The 19,464-nt window shown below is 53.3% G+C and overlaps 1 protein-coding gene across 5 annotated transcripts in view; it reads left to right on the plus strand.

Moving 5' to 3' along the window:
- The window catches only part of MRTFA (myocardin related transcription factor A), a 198,371-nt gene that overhangs the window by 175,048 nt on the left and 3,859 nt on the right, over positions 1-19,464 (plus strand). For 4 of the 5 annotated variants that reach the window (XM_038550462.1, XM_038550458.1, XM_038550460.1 and 1 more), the window contains 10 exons: positions 4,802-4,857; positions 7,101-7,176; positions 8,071-8,232; positions 11,902-12,077; positions 12,602-12,733; positions 14,416-14,669; positions 14,862-15,033; positions 16,350-17,360; positions 18,169-18,330; positions 18,659-18,719. In XM_038550462.1, coding sequence (XP_038406390.1) covers positions 4,802-4,857; positions 7,101-7,176; positions 8,071-8,232; positions 11,902-12,077; positions 12,602-12,733; positions 14,416-14,669; positions 14,862-15,033; positions 16,350-17,360; positions 18,169-18,330; positions 18,659-18,719 — 2,262 coding nt within the window. The remainder of the gene's footprint in view (positions 1-4,801; positions 4,858-7,100; positions 7,177-8,070; positions 8,233-11,901; positions 12,078-12,601; positions 12,734-14,415; positions 14,670-14,861; positions 15,034-16,349; positions 17,361-18,168; positions 18,331-18,658; positions 18,720-19,464) is intronic. The other variant, XM_038550459.1, reaches the window with a different exon arrangement.

Genomic DNA, 19,464 nt, shown 5'->3' on the forward strand with positions numbered 1-19,464 from the left:
CTATCATAATAGTTACTTAAGAATTGTTTATTGGATAGATGGCTGGCTGGCTATATTTCTAATTTCCCACCTGGGTTATTAAGTGTGTTTATCCCCTCCTCCCTCAAACCCCCACCTATGTATCCACTGCGTATATGCCTGCTGCTTCTGCAGTGGAAAAAGAAACCCAGCAGGCTTGCCTGAAAACAGCTCTTCTCCGACTGTGGCACCCCATTGACTCCTGTTAGCTGTACTGTGTGTTCATAGCCTTTGAGTTCCTCTGAGTATAGACTTGGTGGTGAGCTTCTGGAAAAGTATCTTATTGAAGATGGGAACCATCATTTTTATTATGTCCGCACCTAATAAACATTCCGACCCAGACACTTAATAAATATTCCTAATGATATGAGGAAATGAGTTTTGATGGCTAATTGCTGTCATTCATTCCTTGCTGAGATGCATTTCCAGAAGTATTTTGTGAATCCCGAAAGACTTCCACTTGCCTACATATTTAAGTAAATCTGGGGCTGGTTTAACATCCCAAATTAATGCTATAGGTTAGTTTTTAAGGGTCCTTACAGTTACTTTCTAGTGCTAAATGAAATCATGACCTCTTGATCCCTGTGTTCCTACATTGTTGGCCACAAAGCTCAGTAGACACACTGAGCATAGCATTGAACTCTCCTTTGGAAGCTGATGGCAGTATATATTTTTTAAGAATTAAAACCATTTTTCTCTTTTTAGTTCACAAGGAGCTCATTTAATTAAGGCAGCAAACATGTAAGGGAAGAAAGAAAATGGGTATTGGGGAGAGCGAACAGAATATAAATTGGTGGTTACAGCCAACAAGGGGCGAGACCCACATCTAGAACTGAAACTGTGATTAAGAACGTCACACCTCTTAGCCACTTCTGTTCATTTGATTTCCGTGAGGAGCTTAGTTATTTTTCCTTTCGGTGTGCTGCACACTTCCCTTTGTGCACACAAAGCAGTCCAAGTGTTCCAGTGGAATCAGCTTCCAGAGGGCGAGAGTAAAGGGTCAAGAGCTGCCCTCCCATCCTAAACATGGATATGCTTACAAACAGCATGCACAGATCTTGGGTGTGCATCGGTATTAGGGGCTTCTCTCTCTCAAAGACTGCCTTCTAGGAGTTCCTAGGGAAATGAAATTTCTGAGTAACATCATGGCTCTTGTGGGAAAGCCATTAAGATAGTAAGGAGCAAAAAAAAAAAAAAAAAAAAAAAAAGATAGTAAGGAGCAGGGCAATGGAGGTCCAAGATGAATGTAGCCCTCCTCATCGGACACACATTTATGGGTTAGCTTTGAGTCTTTTAGGGTTTTTCCACAGCAGCAGCCTAAACTTTAAAAACTATTTTATGCTTTGTTGCATTTGCTTGTGAAGCCTGAGGTGATTTGGACTACACACTGCATCTCGCTCAACAAGGAAGCCCAGGGCTTACCTTTATCGCTCCTGCATCTCTTTCAGTAGGTTCTCCTCCACTGCTATGGCTTACAGCACAGCTGGCTGGCTGTACGTTGGAATGCTGTCTGTACCCCAAGCCCCAGCGCACTGACGGTCCTGGCTGCCCCAACTCCAGTTTCTCCCCACAGAAGCCCGAGGAGCACCTAACAGGAGGGCCATTGGAAATAGCTATAGAAGTTGCTGAACTTGTGCTTGGAGAGCTTGGTTAGCAGTGGGACAGTAGCACAGCGAGGGGGCTATTCACGGTCTGGGAGAAACCATCCCCTTTGTTAGAAGGTTGAGAGCAGAGAAGAGAGGGGAGACAGAACTTGCCCTAAACTGAGGCCTGCCACTCTATGATAGTGAGCTTTCAGGTTACTGCGGTGTTAGCTTCACCACATATTAAATTAGAAGAAGGGTCCCCATGTGGTGGGTTGGTAAGAGGATTCAGTGCAATTGTAATGTTGTTATAAAATGAAATCGTCTTGGGAATTGGTAATTACTGTCTTAAATTCTTTTCTTGGTCCTCATTTCTGGTTCTCTTGATCAGGCCTTGAGATCTGATGGGTTCCTCCGATCTCTTATTCCCCTCCTGCTTGTTTCCTAGTGTCGGTGCTAAAGCTGCGCCCCACGGTGAGCCCCGGATTTCAAACCACAGCTTTCTGTGCCTGCGGTCACTTTGAACCCCTCCTCACACGTCTTGTGCTCAGTGCTGTGGTTGAGCTGACCTTTCCAGTTGCCTACACCCAGCCCTCTGTCCAAGCAGTATATGTAATTGCATTGCCTACCCATTCACTAGGGACATCCCTCTCTGCTTTTTGAAGAAGTTAAGAAATCAACCCAGAGGAATGGGAAGAAGGTCTGACTTGAGGGTGAGATAGAGTGAGGTTGTAATCTTAACTCTGCCACTTGCTGGCCTTTCCTGCCCTCTTGAGCCTGTCTTTATCTGTAAATTGGAGTATTACCTACCACATGGGATCATTAGAAATAATAAATCAGATAATATGTTTAAAATATCTGGAACAGTGCCAGTCACATAAGTAGGCACTCCATAAATATTAATCTCTTCCTTACCAAACAGGAAGTCATCTATGCGACAGTCAGTTCTCTTTCCTCTTCACCCGTTAGTGCTGCATCATCCTTGATAGACTCCCCTTCCATCTAGGAATTTTGTGCTTTGCAAGTTGTTTTTCCAAAAATTGGATTTGTGCATTACCCCTTAGGATAGCCGATAAAGATTGTTGAGGCAGCCAACGAGCCCAGGTTTTAGATAGATCATCTGTGACTGTGGTACCAAAACTAGCAGACATGTGTGGGAATCGAACCCATGATTCAGCTACGCCACTGCATTTGGTGACAACAGCACTTCAAGGTCGTCTGTGTGTGCACCACTTGCTTCAGAGCCTTCCACTTCCATTTGACTCTCACAAGAGCCTGAGAGGCAGGCAGATTCTCACTCTACAGAAGAAGAAAATGAGACCCAGAAAGCAATCCCCTGTGTCACACTAGTAGTGATCGGTTGAACCCAGGTAAAGACCACAAATGCTTTGATTTTTCTATCCAGGACTTCTGTGAAGTTTTGAACCCAGATGAGAACCAAAATTCTGGCCATTCAGGTGAAAGTTTAGAAAGTTTAGAGTTCCACCACAGAACCCTCCACTTTCCTGGCACTAGTGTACACCTTGTGTGTCCATTTCTTACAGAATATTCATTGATTCATTGAATGAATTACATGCTGGGTACTGTAGGCAGTAGGGGGATGCTCAGAAACAAAGGAAAGTCATGCCCTGCTGGAGCATGTCCTAATGGTGGGAGGCTGACAGCCAGTTGGAAACAGTGTCTGCTGGTGGTGAGTGCTAGGCCTAGGAGTGAGGCAGAAAGGAAGCTGGAGGGGGGGGGCGGGGCAGACACTGTGAGTTTTTGCTTTGATTCTTTGTACTCACTGTCTCATCCGTGTGATAAGCTCTCAGAGTGATCCATCACAGCCGTGTATTCCCAGATTCTGGGATATCAGGGCTTTGGGAGACTGGTTCTGGAGTTGAACCAGCTTTACCCAGGAGAGGCAGATGCAGGAGCTGTCCACTTACCACTAAATTGCCCGAGACCTCCCCAGCTGAGAGCTGGGCTAGCCTGCACAGTGCCGGGATTGCTCTGGTAGGTGGGGAGGAAGGCTGTGCTGGTTCTTCTTAGAGATTATTTGTTAAATCTAGGGCTCCCCCTGCTGTTAGAAGATGGGGTGGGCTCTCAAAGGATCTTTTTAAATGATCCATTTTTATGAAATGTTTGTTTTTTAAATAAGTACTGCTGGGACATTTAGATCTTTCTTCTGGGACTGTTGTTGCTGAGACCCAGCCCCCAGGAGCGGGATGGGAGAGGAAGCAAAAAAGCCCAGGCAGGATAAGGTCATATCTGTGCTCTCGCTACTTTTAGCTTCTGCCCTGTGCTCCTACTACAGCCAGCAGCCTAGCAAAAGTTATCTCCACACACAGTTTCACAGCTGTTCTGAAATTCAGGGCAGCAGAAGTGAAACTGACCTTGTCTTGTAAATTTCTCTTATTGCTGTTGTTCCTTACTTGTTGGGAGTCAAGCCTTTCCCCCTCTCACCCTCATGGTTTCCCAACTCCTCCTTTGTCTTTATAGACAAGTGTTTGACAAAAAAAACTGTCTTCATTGTGCCACATCTGAGGAGATTTGGTTCTGGTTTGGTCATCTGCTGAGTGGAGATCTGTGGTCTGTGTAGTGGATTTCAGGGGCGGCAATGAGCCCTTCTGTCAGCTGCTGGTGGTGTGCCCCCGGCCAGCCATACAATCACCATGAAGTTCTTTTAGTCCTCAGAGATGAAATTCAAGGTGGTTTTAGCAGTGCTATATCAGCTCAAGTGAAGAAGGAAATGGCACCTATGCAGACATATGTCTTTAAGTTACATTCCATTCCAGTGGCTTAGTAGGTTAGGCGTCTGCCTTCAGTGATGATCCTGGGGTCCTGGGACTGAGCCCCGCTTTGGGCTCCCACTCCTCCCTGCTCATGCCCTCTCCTGCTCTATCTCTGTCTCTGTCTCTCTCTCTCAAATGAATAAATAAAATCTTTTTTTAAAAAAGTTCTATTGTTTGTGCACTTTATAGAGCCAAGCTTAGACAGTGACTGTTCACATTAGGAAAAAAGTAACCACAACTATTTTAATGGGATAGCTGAACCATAAAGATACGTGCTTACTCAGGTGCCGTGTTCTTCACTTCCACTGATTAATATTGCTAAAATTAACTTGAATAAAAATGCCTTGTCCACTGTAAATTGTAGTTGTACACATGATGCTTCATAAAAGTAATTCTTTTGTGATTTCATTTTTTTTTTCCCAACAGCTTTGAAAAGTCCAGCTGCATTTCATGAACAGAGAAGGAGCTTGGAGCGGGCCAGGGTAAGGCTTTTCTTCCCCGAGGGCCTCCAGAGCCCAGTGTATTGCTGGTGTATTCCTTCCAGGGTAGTGGAAGGGGCTAGCCCTGGGGCCAACCCACACCTCGGTTCCAGAAACAAAGCGCTGCCTTTTTCTGTTCCGTCCCTACCCTAGCCGTCTTGCAGCATGATGTGAAATGTGATCAGAGTTTCTCCTTTACTGCATTTAAGAGTATGTGATGATCAGCAGTCCTCTCCTCTGTTGCTTTGGAGATCGCTGGTATTTTCTCATCTTTGATTCCATTTAACCTTTGGTAGATGTTAGGACACAGACACCAGCCATGGAAAAGCTTGCTGAGGGCTGGTTTTCCAAGTCCATGGCTGCACTGCCCAGGTTTCTCCAGGATGAGCATTCCGAAGGGCAGGAAGCCTCACCAGTCTCCATGTGCCGTGAGTGGCCAGTGTCCACTCGAGGCTATGGATGCAGAAGCTGGGCCCCCAGTTCGTGCTACAGCACCTGGCCTGCTGCCTCGTCCCCCCTTGGTTTCAGTTCCCTCAGGGGCCTCAGGGGGATATTCTGCTGCCCAGTGTGGGCAGATATGAGGAAGTCTCCAGAACGTGCTTCCCCTCCGCCCCCTTTACTTTTTTCTTTCACATAAAAGACAAGGAAAGGGAACCTCCCCAGTAGAGGACCATATAGGGCGAGGCTCCTTAAGACACATACAGCTCTTTTAGAGACTGAAATATTTACCTCTAAGACTTTTTACCATCTTTCTTATTTTATTTTTAAAAAATTTCTAAGGAAAATTATGATCAATTCTTAGAGTGAGTGGGAAGAATGAGATCATGGACACCAGAACCCAAAGCAGTAACAAAGTACACTGTTGTAGTTCTTGGGAAGAGTGGGGAAGACAACGGGGCAGGGGTGGCGTTGCCCGGGTGCCCAACCCAGTTGTAAGACTTGGTGCTATTACCTGTACTGCTTCTCAAGTAGGCAAGGAGCTAATTGGAGCTAATTAGAACTGTGGTTACTAGTACTTCCATATGCAGAGTGACATTATCTTGTTTATCCTTACCTCAACTTTTGTGAGATAGGTGTTCTTCTCTTCATTTCTTAGATGCAGCCAAGAGAGGTTAATTAAGATGTCCAGCTAGTAAGTGGCAAAGCTAGGACACAGACCTTGGTTGTATTTCCTTAAGTAGCACTGCATTCTAGCTTGTCCTTCACCACCGTTCAGAATGGCAGGTGGCTTAGAAAATATGCTTTGCTCTGTTGCCCATGAAGTCTTGTTGTGTCTGACACACCTGTTCTACCATCTTCTATAGCAGCCACGGCAGGACCCTTGCCCTCTGTAGATGGGGCAGAGTGATAGAGCCATCTCCTGGAGAGCTCCGTGCTACCCCAGGGCTGGTGCAGAGCTACCCAGTCAGCACCGAGGCAGTTGGCGAGCACCAGGGCTTTCCTTTCCCACATGCGGTGTGCTCTGGTTTTTTCTACTAGAGTTTTCTTCTAGAGTTGTCTACTCTACTCTGGTCTTCCTTGTCCTATCCTGTCCTGTGCTGGTTTTGACCTACCAATGGTCTCAACCTGTTGTTTGAAAAGTTCTGGTGCATGGGTTAAGAGCACAGACTCTTGGGCCACCTGGGCATTTATAAGACAAGAGCCAGGCAGGGGGCTGGCGTTGAAACTGGTGAGTGGTTTAGTTCACCTGGAGTCTCAGAAATGCAGAAACGAGGGCATTGGACCTGAAGGAACTACAGCTATGACACCATGTATCAGAATTAGTATTCCTCTTGGCAGCCATTCATACTGAATGGAAAATGCTCATGAGATCATACAGTGTTCCAGTTTTTGAACAAGATATAAAATTATATTCACTATGATTACAACTCTGCAAAATTAGACTCTTCTGTGTGGAAGAATGATTAGAAATATCCCAAAATACAGTGGGTGATTAAAATTTTTTATTATTATTTTACTTTGTGATTTTTCTAAGTTTTGTTTGTTGAACACGTATTACTTTTATGATAGTACAAGTAATTTTTAAGAAATATATTAGTAGTTCAGCCTCAGAGAGACAAATAATCTTGACTGATGGTGGGGGGGTTGCCCTAGGCAGGTGCGTTGGAAGTAGATGCAGCCCCCCAGACCTCCACTAGCCTCAGAATCCTGCAGGCTCCAGGCTGAGATGTCAGGGTGGGGGCTACAAAGATTCCATAACTTGTGTCCTGGATTTGAGATCCTCTTGGTGTGTTTTTTTTCTGTAGACAGAGGACTATCTGAAACGGAAGATTCGTTCCCGGCCGGAGAGATCGGAACTGGTCAGGATGCATATTTTGGAAGGTGTGTTATAGTTTGGAAATGGTTCCTCCCCTTGCCCTCACTGTTTCTACTGTGCATTACCCACATTTCTTCTTCCCTCTTTCTTATCACTCCCATTTCTGTTGACAGTGGGTAAGTCAAGCCTTAGCACAGCAAAACAGCAGCCCTGTGATAGCCACCTTGGTTCTGGGAATTCCCAAAGCAGCACAACCCCATTCTCTCTGGTTGGCTTGTCCTCTTCTCCTCTGGCCATCTGGTGGCCCCAGATCTTGTCATCCCTTGGTATGAAAGTCCTTTTTCCAGAATTTTCTAAAAGTGCAGTTATTTTCTATTTTCATTCACTGTTCATTCCCATATTCATTCAGCATTCATGTGAGCACCTGTGACACGCAAGTAAGCTCATCATAGATGTGCTCCACCTGACCCCCGCACACCCTTCTGTCCACATTCTACCAAAGGGATGGTTTTGGCTGCTGAAAGCAGTGTGAATCTCTCTACATTTTGTTGTTGTTTTTAGTTTTGAGTCACCTTTGAGCCAGGAAGAGAACTTCCTCAGTCTGAGCCCCGCATCATATAGACAGAGACACCGAGACCCAGAGCAGGGGCTGAATTGCCTTCATAACCCAGAAAGCTTGAGGGAGGGCAGGGCATGCTCCATTGTCTACTACACTTTCCACTCTGTAGCTCCCTGTGTTTGGTGACCTTTGCTTGACGGGCCCACACTCTGCAGTCAGGGGCTCCTTCTTATGTCCTGTAGAACTTAAGGCTGGGCCACTCTTCTCTGCCTGGGACACTCTCTGCATCCTGATGGCTTCTGCTCCTTCCTCAGAGGGAAGGAGAGCTGCACTGTAGTTCCCAGGGTAGAGCTAGGTCCATTCCTACATCCTCCTGCACTCCATTCTCTCCCACGGGCAGAGACCTCGGCCGAGCCTTCCCTCCAGGCCAAGCAGCTGAAGCTGAAGAGAGCCAGACTGGCCGATGACCTCAATGAGAAGATTGCACAGAGGCCAGGCCCCATGGAGCTGGTTGAGAAGAACATTCTACCTGTGGAGTCCAGCTTGAAAGAAGCTATCATTGGTGAGGAGGGCCAGGCACCCTGTGTGGCCACAGCAGGCCAAATGCAGAAGGAAGGGGCTCTAGTCTTCTTGCTGCTTAACTTCCTGCTTTGACTTGGGGAACTGAGGTGCAGAGGGTGAGAGCCTGAGAAACAGGTTGTGTTAGCTTGGGACCGTGCCATTGGCCTCCGGGATCATGTCAGAATAACTGACTATATAACAGAAGGGCCTCTGTCCACTGTCTTCTCTGTATACTCAGAGGCTTGTTCCTCTCTCACGGGGTAGCTAGATGTTGGGATTAGTGTATGTGAACCTATCGAGGTGCCAAGAATTAGAAGTCTCTTCCTTACTGTTTATTAGTGAAATCTCTTCTTGGAGCCTGGCACTTTGCACAGATACTTAACAAATATTGATCGATCAGAGGTGTGCTAGGTGCTAGGACCATAGCCCTACAAAGCAGAGCAAGACCCTCGCCCTTATCGAGCTCACACCTCGGGACAGATACAGGCAGGTAAACAGCAGCAAGGCAAAGGCGAAAATTGTGCCAGAGGGAGCACCAGCTGCTTTGGGCACATGGAGGAGGGTCCCCAGCCCAGTCCTGATGGGGGGTGTTGTTGGGAGAGATGATGTTGAGGCTGCAGGAGGAGTAAGAATTAAAGTACTCATGGGGAGATAGGCACTGCAGGCTCCTGGAGGGGGAGAACAGCAGCCTGGGCGTGGAGCTAGAAGAGGGGATGTTGGGACAGGAGGTTGGAGGTGGGGAGAGTCCTGGACGTGCCAGGACCTTGTGTTCCATGGGCAGGTGTTTGGACATGATTCCTTTAGACTTTGGTAATTGGCAGCAAGAGGACGTGTCTTCTCGGCTACAGTGGACCTAAGACCTGGTTCCATACAAGGCTGTGCCTTCCTGCCCCTGGAAGATAGCCATTCCCTCAGGGGAGGAGGCTCAACTGCTCCCTCTATTAGAAGGAGTTAGATCTTCTGGGCTGGTCACCAGGGCGAACCACGGACTCAGAGCAGGCCAAGTTGGGCCATGAGGCCTGGGTCCAGGAGACTTTGGCTTTCCAAGGCCTCTGCGCTATGGACAGTGGTTTGACAGCGTAAGAGGCAGCCAGCGTGCTCTTAACAGCCCCTTTGTCATTTGGTGCCAGCAGCCCTCTTAGTTCACTATTCTGCCCTGGCATTCAGCCCCCCTCAGCTCAGTGTTCTGCGGCCCGATCCTCACCAGGTTCCACAGCAGCCCCTGATTTCAGGCCTATGTTTAGGCCAGGGACAGTTCTGGACTCTCCTGCCAGCCAAAATGCAAGAGTCAGCCTTGTGCTAGGCCCTTTGTGAAGTCCTGCAGCTTACAAAGATGAACAAAATATGACACTGTCCCCAAGGAATGACTGAAGAATGAGAGAAGACTGACTATGAACAGGCAATTTCTGAGTCTGGCTCCTGATCAGATGCCAGTGCTGTACAGTGAGAAGGACATGTCCTTCTGTACCTTCCCCATTTGACAAAGGTGGTCCCCAAATGTGTCATGCTGTCTGCCTCCCCAAGGACATTCCAGGCAGAGGGGACCACTTGGGCAGTGGCTTGGAGGTGTGGCAGAGCAAAGCTTGTTTGAGGACAGGGAGAAGCCTAGTTTGGTAAGCAGGTAATGACCATTAGTGACCTGAGAGAAAGGAGCATTTGCCAGCAAAAGCCAGATCATGCGGGTTGGGGAACGAGTAGGTGGGAAGGAAGTATTGACAGCAAGTGCAGGCCATTTGTTCAAGAAGTGAGTGGAGAAGAAAGAGGGAGGTAGTGGACTATGAGAAATGCAGGTCTGTGGCTGAGAGGAAGGAGAGGAGGAGATGGGGGAATGGCATGGGGAGAGACTCAGGCCAGCTCTGAGGAGGAGGAGGAGAAGGAGTTGACCCTGGGTGTGGGGAGTATGGGGAGGGAGACGAGGTGGTCCTGAGCCCTGATAAAGATGGGCCTTACATAGGCTGACTTCCCACTGACTTCCCCACGGCCACTCAGCACACCACTGCCACCTCTGTGCTCACACACAGCCCCCTCCTCCAGGCCACCCTAAGTTGATCTGTAAGATTCATGTCAAGATCTGTCCTCCAAGAAGTCTTCCCTGAGCATCTCCTCAGAGTCTGTGTTTCCCTTGAGCAGAGGTGACTGGACCAAAATTAGAGGGCAGGGACCCTGTCTCTCCACAGCCTGCACCTGGCCCGAACCTGGCCACAATGGGGAGAGAAGTGGACTCTGCAGGGACCCTGGCCCACCCTGGTCTTGGGCTTCTCTAGTGTGGCCAGCCACTTGCTCTAGTTGGACTGCCCTCTCGGGTGGATCCAGAGCTCCTCCATCGTGGATTCCACCGTCCTGTGCCAGGTGCCTTGTGACTGCCTTCCATGGCATGTCTCCTTGCTGGGAGGAAGAGATGCTGGGAGAAATCTAGATGTGTCCGTGGCCCGAAGTACCCAGCAGTAATCGAGCTCCATGTCTCGCATGCGCCACATGCATGGCCGCTGCCAGAACAGATGTGAGGCAGTGTATGAGCCAGCCCTGCTGGGGGACAGGAGCCAGCCCAGCCATGGGCATTACTGGCCCCATCAGCACTTCTGGCTGGCAGAGGTTCGAGCTCAGGTATGTCTTTCCCTGGCTCCAGGGGAGGAGAGAGAGCCTCAGGTCGTGGCCTTGGAGAGGAAGAGTCTGCTGAGAGGGTTCCTAGTTTGTTCTTGTTCCCTATCCGAGGTCTTCCCAGCACAGCAAATTCCCCCAAGCTCGCCCCACAGCTCACCGCTGTGCTGTGACCCCTGCCTGGGTTCCTCCTGTGAGACCAGCAGACCGGGGCCGAACCTCTTCCCCTAGCAGTGCAGGGCAGGTGGTTGTGATGTGAATTTTTTTGAAATATCCTACTTGTCTTTGCTTCCCTTTGTGTCCTGGGATTTGCATTCTAGGGCTGTGCCCCTCCTGCTCCTCCCTCCCAGCCTGGCCCCAGCAGCCCTGGGAGCGCATGTGCTCAGGCCTCCAGGGCCCTGGCCATGTGGCTGGGCAGGCCACTTGGAGCCAGGCCACTTGGAACAGGCAGGATGGATTTTCTTTGAGGGGCTGATGCTGCCAGGTCTTGGGTCTCTGGGGGTCGCAGGCCGCTAAAAGGAAAGTCACCATACTTCCAGTAATCCTGTTCACCTGTCCGAGCAGGCGCATCTTTTCCAGAGGCCCTGAGCCTGACCCTGCCTTCAGAGGGTCAAGGCAGCCCAGGGGAGGAGCCGCGTTCTTGGGCTGTTGGTCCCTTTGAGCCTTCATTGCAGGCTCCACAAGGCCTCTGGGGGAAGAGGAGAGTTTTTTGCTACCACAGGATGGACATGAAGTGCCTTTAATAGCAGAGAAACATCCAGATGAGATGGAGGAGGCTGCAGGCTGCAGGGAGGGAGTGGAACTTGAGTCTCAGTATTGGACATGGTGTAGAGTCACAGGCAAGAGGGCGCTTTGACAACGTAGTAGCTGTGCTCTTCCTGCTGTTGTCTTGGGGTCGTGATGATTTTTCCTGGAGCTCTTTTGGAGGTCAGCAGCCAGTCTTTCTCACCTCACTGGGGTGGGGATGGGGGGCAGGCACCTACTGGCACAGGTGCCTAGGCTGGGGAGCACAGCACCTCTTCCCATTTGTGGGGTCTTGGAGGCAGAGTCTCACACCGGCTTTGACTTTCAGTGGGCCAGGTGAATTATCCGAAAGTAGCAGACAGCTCTTCCTTCGATGAGGACAGCAGTGATGCCTTATCCCCTGAGCAGCCTGCTAGCCATGAATCCCAGAGCTCCGTGCCATCACCCTTGGAAGCCCGAGTCAGCGAGCCACTACCCAGTGCCACCTCTGTATCCCCTACTCAGGTGAGCCCTCCCCTCTGGATGTTTTCCCACTCCCCCAGGGCACAAGACTTGCTGGAGCTACCCAGAGTGGGGTCTCATGGGCCAGGTGGGACTGGGAAGCTGGAGGATTGGAGGTAGGGGTTGCCCTAGCAGCTCCGGAGTTGGCTGCTTGAGTCCCAGTGGTGGGGAGGGTGGAGAGGTCAGCCACAGGCCCGTTTCAGCCTCACAGTGAGATCCCTGGGGCTTCCCGGCCTGTCCGCATCCACTTGGAACCAGCCACTTCTCCCGCATTGAGTTCAGTGGCTTGTTTCCTGCCCTTTGTGTCTCTGTATTCCAGTTCCCTCTGCTTGGCACCCCGGGGACTGCTCTTATCAACCCCCCTCATCTTTGCCCACCATTTGCCCCCCGACAGTGCCGGGGCTGGAGGAGGTGTCCACAGCGGCCTCTGGGGAGGGTGGGGCTGGAATGCACCTCCACCTGGTGTGTCTGCACCTCCTGGGGCAGCCAGACAGGGAGGCTGTCCTCACCCCCTCCTTCTCTCTCAGGTTGTGTCTCAACTCCCATTGGGCCCGGATTCCGGAGAAACACTTTTCCTGGCAGAGCAGCCTCCTCTGCCTCCCAGCCTCACCAATGGAACCACAGCTCCCCCGGCCAAGCCCACCCCGACACTCATTAAGGTACAGACCCCAGAGACTGCCCTCCCTCCCCTGCTGTGGGGCCCTCTGAACCCTGTGTGATTTTATTCTTGTTTTTGGTGGGGGACAGCTACAGGGAGTGGGGTGCATATCTCCTTCCTCTGCTCAGGGACCAGCAGAGGTCACTGAGGTAACGTGGGAGTTCCCTCTGTGCTCTCTGTGGACACTGGCTGTCACGCTCGCAGCCGCCACTTACGGAGCGCCATGAGCCAGGGTCTGGACTAGGTCTTCCTGGCTCTTCTTCCACCATCCCCCCTGAAAGCACAGCCAGCATAGCCCCCGGTCCACCGTCCCCCCTGAAAGCACACCCAGCACAGCCCCTGGTCCACTGACACTCCTTGAGGCCATGGTAGCCTGTTCCATGAGTGATGAAACAGAAGTGAAGTGATGGGCCCAAGGTCACCCAGGGGCCACCTTGGGTATTTTCTTTTTTTAAGGTTGTAAGTAATCTCTACACCCAACATGGAGCTTGAACTTACAACTCCAAGACCAAGGCTGAGCCAGCCAGGTGCCCCTGGGCAGGTTTTGCTCTCCTCCTGCAGGCCCTGACCTAACCTGTCTGAGCGGCAAGGCTCACCACCTGTGAGATGCCCACTGGGGACCGCCGTGTGCAGATGCTGTGTGGGGCACTGAGGCTAATTAAGTGCAGGGCCCAAGAGCCAGGGCCCTGTCCTCCCTGCCCCACAGAGCTCCTGCCACCAGGGTCTCTGGGACTCAGCTCCCGACTGCCCACTGCTGCCTCTCCTCGCCAGTGCCCCTACACCTGCTGGGCGGATTCCCTTCCTTCCTGCCCCAGCTGCTCCTCTGTCTCCTCCTGTTGTCTGACCGTCTGCCCCTGACACAGACCCTGCCCTGACTGGGACCCCGTCCTGCTGCTGCTCACAGCCTGGGAGCCCTCCAGGTTCCCCTTCCCTTGCTCTGCCTCTGGCTGCTACCTCCCCGTGGGGCTCCTCTGCCCCCAGGGTTCCCCATTTGCACCATCTCTGCGAGGCCCTGAGGCCCTGCTACTGGCAGGAAATTTCAAGTTTTGTGGCTTCCTCATCCCATGGGAGGCAGTGAGCCCCTCCTCCCGGGGTCCCAGTGCCCTTCTGTGGTCTGTTCCTGGTTGGCCACAGATATCAAAGTTTTTCCCAAAAAAATCCTTCCTCAGATCTGGTCCTGGTTAGCACAACTGGTGCTACCTTTTGACCACTACAAATTTGAAAGAATAGTGTAAATATATCCGTGTACCCTTCCTCTTTTCCGGGTAATGCCTCAGTCCTTGTGGGCTGGCTCCCCAGTCCCCCAGCGCACTAAGCTGTGGGTCTGTATGACCCGATCTTTGTAAAGTCGCTGGTGTGGAGGGTGTGAGCTCCATCATCCAGCTGTTTTAACTTTGGCGTGTTCACTCTTTACTGGAGGTCATGGTAACATCTGCATTTGGTTGATTTTCTCTCCAGGCCAGAGACTCCTTTAAGTAAGAGGGGCTGCGTACAGCCCCCCACAGCCCATGCCCCCACCCCGGCAGCCTGTGGGCAATGTTGAGGCCGCTGCTTGTAGAGGAGTGCGGTCCGTCCCCAGCGAGCAGCAGCGGGAAGCATGGAACTGGGCAGGGTGGAGGACGGGGTTTTCTGAGGAGCCCAACACTGCCCCCTGATGGCGCCCTGTGTATCCTGTGCCCTCAGCAAAGCCAACCCAAGTCTGCCAGTGAGAAGTCGCAGCGCAGCAAGAAAGCCAAGGAGCTGAAGCCAAAGGTGAAGAAGCTCAAGTATCACCAGTACATCCCCCCGGACCAAAAGCAGGACAAGGGGGCACCTCCCATGGACTCCTCCTATGCCAAGATCCTGCAGCAGCAGCAGCTCTTCCTCCAGCTCCAGATCCTCAACCAGCAGCAGCAGCAGCACTATAACTACCAGACCATCCTGCCCGCTCCGCCAAAGTAGGAGCCTGCCTCGGCACCACCCTGCCCGTCCCCCCGCAGGCACCCTGTCCAGCCCATGCCAGGCCTGGTGTGGCTGAAGCCCAGATCTTTAAGGACCCTTTGGTCTGGATCCTCCTGCCCCACCCCCACCCCCATCTCTGCCCCGAGGGTGATACTGGCAGGGTGCTCATGTCTACCTTTTCTTTTCAGGCCATCAGGTGAGGCCCCAGGAAGCAGTGGGGCCCCCCCGATACGCAGCCTCTCGGCTCCCAGTAGCAGCTCCAGCTCGAGTGCTCCTGGGCCCAGTGGGCTGGCACGTCAGAACAGCACCTCACTGACTGGCAAGCCAGGAGCTCTGCCTGCCAACCTGGATGACATGAAGGTGGGTGGGTGCCCCTTCCCATTGGAGCACTGGGGCCACTGCCAACCTGACCTCCCATGGGGACTGGCCTAGTGTTTGGATGTAGGGAAAGCAGTGAGAGCAAGATGCACGGCTATGAAAGGCAGAGCAGAGCTCCAGACGCTGGTCTCCTCCAGCAGAGGCCCCTGGAACCTGCTCCAAGGCTGGCCTGGTCCCGCTCATCTGTGACATCTGCATCATCGTGGTCATTCCGGTGAACTCCATGGCCTTGGAGCCTGCCAGCCCCTTCATACAACTTCTCCCTTGAGCCTTTGCTGTGCAGCATGAGAAATAGGAAGTATCACCCCTGCTTAAGGATGAGCAAGTGGAGGGCAGCCCAGGTGGCTCAGCAGTTTAGCGCCGCCTTCAGCCCAGGGCGTGATCCTGGAGTCCTGGGATCGAGTCCCATGTCAGGCTCCCTGCAGGGAGCCTGTTTCTCCCTCTGCCTGTGTCTCTGCCTCTCTCTCTCTCTCATTAAAAAAAAAAAAAAAAAAAAAGGATGAGTAAGCGGGGGTGTTGAGGGCAGAGGGGCGAGACCTGACTGCTGGTAGAGTCAGAATCCAGACTTGGGGCTTTCCCCTTCACCTCCCCAGCTGCTTCCACTTTGTCTGTTAATGCCCCACTGAATTTGCTGCGTCTGTTGGGGAAAAGAGTGGCCCGTGCTTGGGACACAGACCCTGCTCGTGTCCTGAGGCCTTGGAGGGTGCATCATGTCTGGGGCATGGCCTGTTTCTTCTGCTTCAATCAGAGGATGGAACAGACCAAATTCTCCCTCTCCCTGGAGAGTTTGTTCTCAGAAGCAGACTGGCCCTTCCTGAGTCATGATCAGACCCCAGCAAGATGCAGCCCTTGTGTGGGTAGCTGAGCACAGGCTTCAGAGTCCATCAGACCTAGATTTAACGTCTAACTCTGCTGCTCACTAGCGGTGATCTTGAAGTTATTTTACTTTTGTGAGCTCAGTTTTCTCATCTGTGAAATCCAGTTGATTCAATTAAGTATTTAAGTAACTGAACACTAGGTACCATGCTGGGGATGGGGACAGCTGAGGGCATGTCATGCCCAGACGGGGTAAGGAGCATTTTAACCAGGTCACTTGTGTGGTGAGGATGGGAACAGGGAAGAGGCCGGGCTCAGGCACACACATCTCCCCCTCCAGGGCTGTGGGGGGGTCAGGGGCTCATGGATCTGAAGCACCAGTGGGACCCAGATGGATGAAGCCTAACGTGCAGAGCTCCTCCTCCCTACCTCCCCACCTGCCCTCCTTGCCGCCCTGCCCCTGACTCTCGGCCCCCTTGCAGGTGGCTGAGCTGAAGCAGGAGCTAAAGCTGCGGTCACTGCCCGTCTCAGGCACCAAGACAGACCTGATCGAGCGTCTGCGTGCATATCAAGAACAAGTCAGCCCTGCCCCAGGAGCCCCCAAGGGCCCTGCTGCCCCCTCCATCCTGCCCAAGGCTGGTGAGGTGGTGGTCGCCTTCCCGGCTGCCCGGCTAAGCACCGGGCCTGCCCTGGTGGCAGCAGGCCTGGCCCCCGCCGAGGTGGTGGTAGCCACAGTGACCAGTAACGGGGTGGTGAAATTCGGCAGCACGGGCTCCACTCCCCCCGTGTCTCCCACCCCCTCAGAGCGTTCACTGCTCAGCACGGGCGATGAGAACTCCACGCCCGGGGACACCTTTGGTGAGATGGTGACTTCGCCACTGACCCAGCTCACCCTGCAGGCCTCGCCACTACAGATCCTTGTAAAGGAGGAGGGCCCCCGGGCCGGGTCCTGCTGCCTGAGCCCTGAGGTGCGGGCCGAGCTAGAGGGGCGCGACAAGGACCAGATGCTGCAGGAGAAGGACAAGCAAATCGAAGAGCTGACCCGCATGCTGCGCCAGAAACAGCAGCTTGTGGAGTGGCTGAGGTTGCAGCTGGAGCAAGAGAAGCGGGCCCAGCAGCCGGCCCCCGCCCCGGCCCCCGCCCCCCTTGGCACCCCAGTAAAGCAGGAGAACAGCTTCTCCAGCTGCCAGCTAAGCCGGCAGCCCCCGGGTCCTGGGCACCCCTTCAGCCCCAGCCTGGGGGCCCCTACTGCCCACCACGCGGACACTTGTCCCCTGGTGCCCCCGGCCGTGGTGGTGAAGCAGGAGGCTGTGCTGCCAGAGCCTGAGCCAGCCCCCACTCCCCAGCTGCTTCTGGGCCCACAGGGTCCTGGCCTCATCAAGGGAGTCACACCTCCCACCCTCATCACTGACTCCACAGGGACCCACCTTGTCCTCACCGTGACCAATAAGAATGCAGACAGCTCCGGCCTGGCCGGCGGGAGCCCCCAGCAGGTACCTGGGTGTCGGGGGGTGGGGGTGACAGCCCATTTACCAGGCACCCCCGTGGCTAGGCAGGTTGTGCTCGCTTCCTTTAAACCTCCACTCAGTCCTCTGAAGTGAAGGATTGTTATCCCCTTGTCACCAAGGCAAGGTACAAGACTTGGAAAGATTAGGGAGCTGCCCAGGACTCCACAGCCATGAGGGTAGAGCCATCAGGGACTGCCCGTCCCTGTAGCTGGGCAGAGGGCCCTGAGCAGCCCCCCAGTCCAGGCCAGGGCCCATGCCTGCCTCTGCTCCCTGGGGGTGGGAGAGGCCAGGGGCCACCAGGCTGAGCCCCTTCCACCCCTCAGAGAGGCCTGCTGCCCCCCCGCCAAGCCGTCCTTGGCAGCTGGCTCCCTGTTGCTGCCACACTCACAGCTTAGACCCTCCACCCAGCCTGGTCCACGGGTGAGGCTGCTTTAGGCTTTGTGTGGCCTCTGGGCCCTGCAGAGCTTGGGAGTGGAGGAGGGGACAGTGACAGGAACCAGGTGTCTCAGGATGGGAGACCAGGGCCCCTCCCTGTCCCACGTGGCTTGTACCGAACCCAGGCAGCCAGTAGCCTCATGCCTCCCCACCCTCTGCAGGGTCACAGGTTAGGCAGGGCCTCCCCTGTCCCCTGTTCCTTCTTCCCCAGTGGCTTCCATGCAAGCTTCTGAAAACCCAGTGTGGCAGCAGGTTGTCCTGGCCTGGGCGCCTCCTGCCTGCTTCCTTAGACTGTGCAGGGCCCCGGGGCTGCTTCGCTCCTCCCAACCACCAGCTCTCTCCCTGTTCTCCTGTCCAGCCCTTGTCCCAGCCTGGTTCTCCAGCCCCTGGCCCACCAGCCCAGATGGACCTAGAGCACCCATCACAGCCCCTCTTTGGGACCCCTACTCCTCTGTTGAAGAAGGAGCCGCCTGGCTATGAGGAAGCCGTGAGCCAGCAGCCCAGACAGCAGGTGAAGAAGGTAGACTGGGGCCTGGCCAGGGTGGGCGTCTGCCTCAGCTGCTGGGCCGGGTTCCTGCAGTTGTCACCGTGTCCCCCCGCCACCAAGCTGGCCGGCAGATAGGGGCAGAAGAAGACTTGCAGGGCCAGGGATGGAGGGGAGGGGGCATTATGGGCAGACTGGCCAGAGCCTGGCCTGACAGGAGCGAACTCTGGGAGCTCGTGCCCAGGCCCATGGGTTCTGCAGGTCTGACTGTCCGTTCAAGGGTGGAAGCAAGGCTGCAGGCCTCCTGTTCTAGATTTTCATCCTTTTTTTTTTTTCTTCTTCCCCTTCTGTATTTGTCCCTCAGGAGAATGGTTCCTCCAGCCAGCAGATGGATGACCTGTTTGACATTCTTATTCAGAGTGGAGGTAAAGCCAAGATTCCTGAGCTGCCTCTCCAGCCAAGCTCTTCCTTGCTCCACAGGCTGCGTTCAACCCTGGGGTGCTTTGTTCATCGGTTTCAGTCTCGTTACAGAACACCGAAGGGGCCGACAGGCCTTGTAGTTGCAATGTAGCAACACTTGAGACACACACCATCTCCAGAGGGGGCAGGGGTGCAGCCCTCCAGCAGTGGTTGCTTCACCCAGCACCCACTGCGTGGTGGGCACTGTCCTCCCAGCTTGGAGTATAGCGATGAGCAAAACAGATGTTTGCCTTTGCACAGTCTAGTGTGAGGAGATGAATAGTAGACAAGTAAGCTATACCATGTGTGAGGAGTAAGTACTACAGAAAGCTGGCAAGGGGGGCATTTGGGTTGACCTCGTTGAGCTCCCTGGGGGGCACCTGTGGGGCCAGATGTGCTGGAGTTGGGGTGTGGGCTCAGGAGTCAGAGAAGTTACAGGTCAGGGCAGATCACGAGGCCTCGTGGGTGCAGGTGGAAGGGCTGAGACTCTGGATGAAGTTGAGCGGAGGGTGGTTCCAGCTGGAAGGGCAGGAGCCGGGAGGCAGCTGTGGAGACCCAGGGGGCCTGGGCCAGCCCGCAGCAGGGGGAGAAGCTGAGCCGGGGTGTGCTTTAGAGAGCCATGGACTAGGCATGTCTGGCGAGACGACAGGAGGGCAGCAGCCCTGGTGTTACTAAAGGTTCAGCCTGAGGTGCCCAACACTGCCAGGGGGA

Source organism: Canis lupus, chromosome 10 (genome assembly GCF_011100685.1).
Source record: "Canis lupus familiaris isolate Mischka breed German Shepherd chromosome 10, alternate assembly UU_Cfam_GSD_1.0, whole genome shotgun sequence".
NCBI classification, from domain to species: Eukaryota; Metazoa; Chordata; class Mammalia; order Carnivora; family Canidae; genus Canis; species Canis lupus.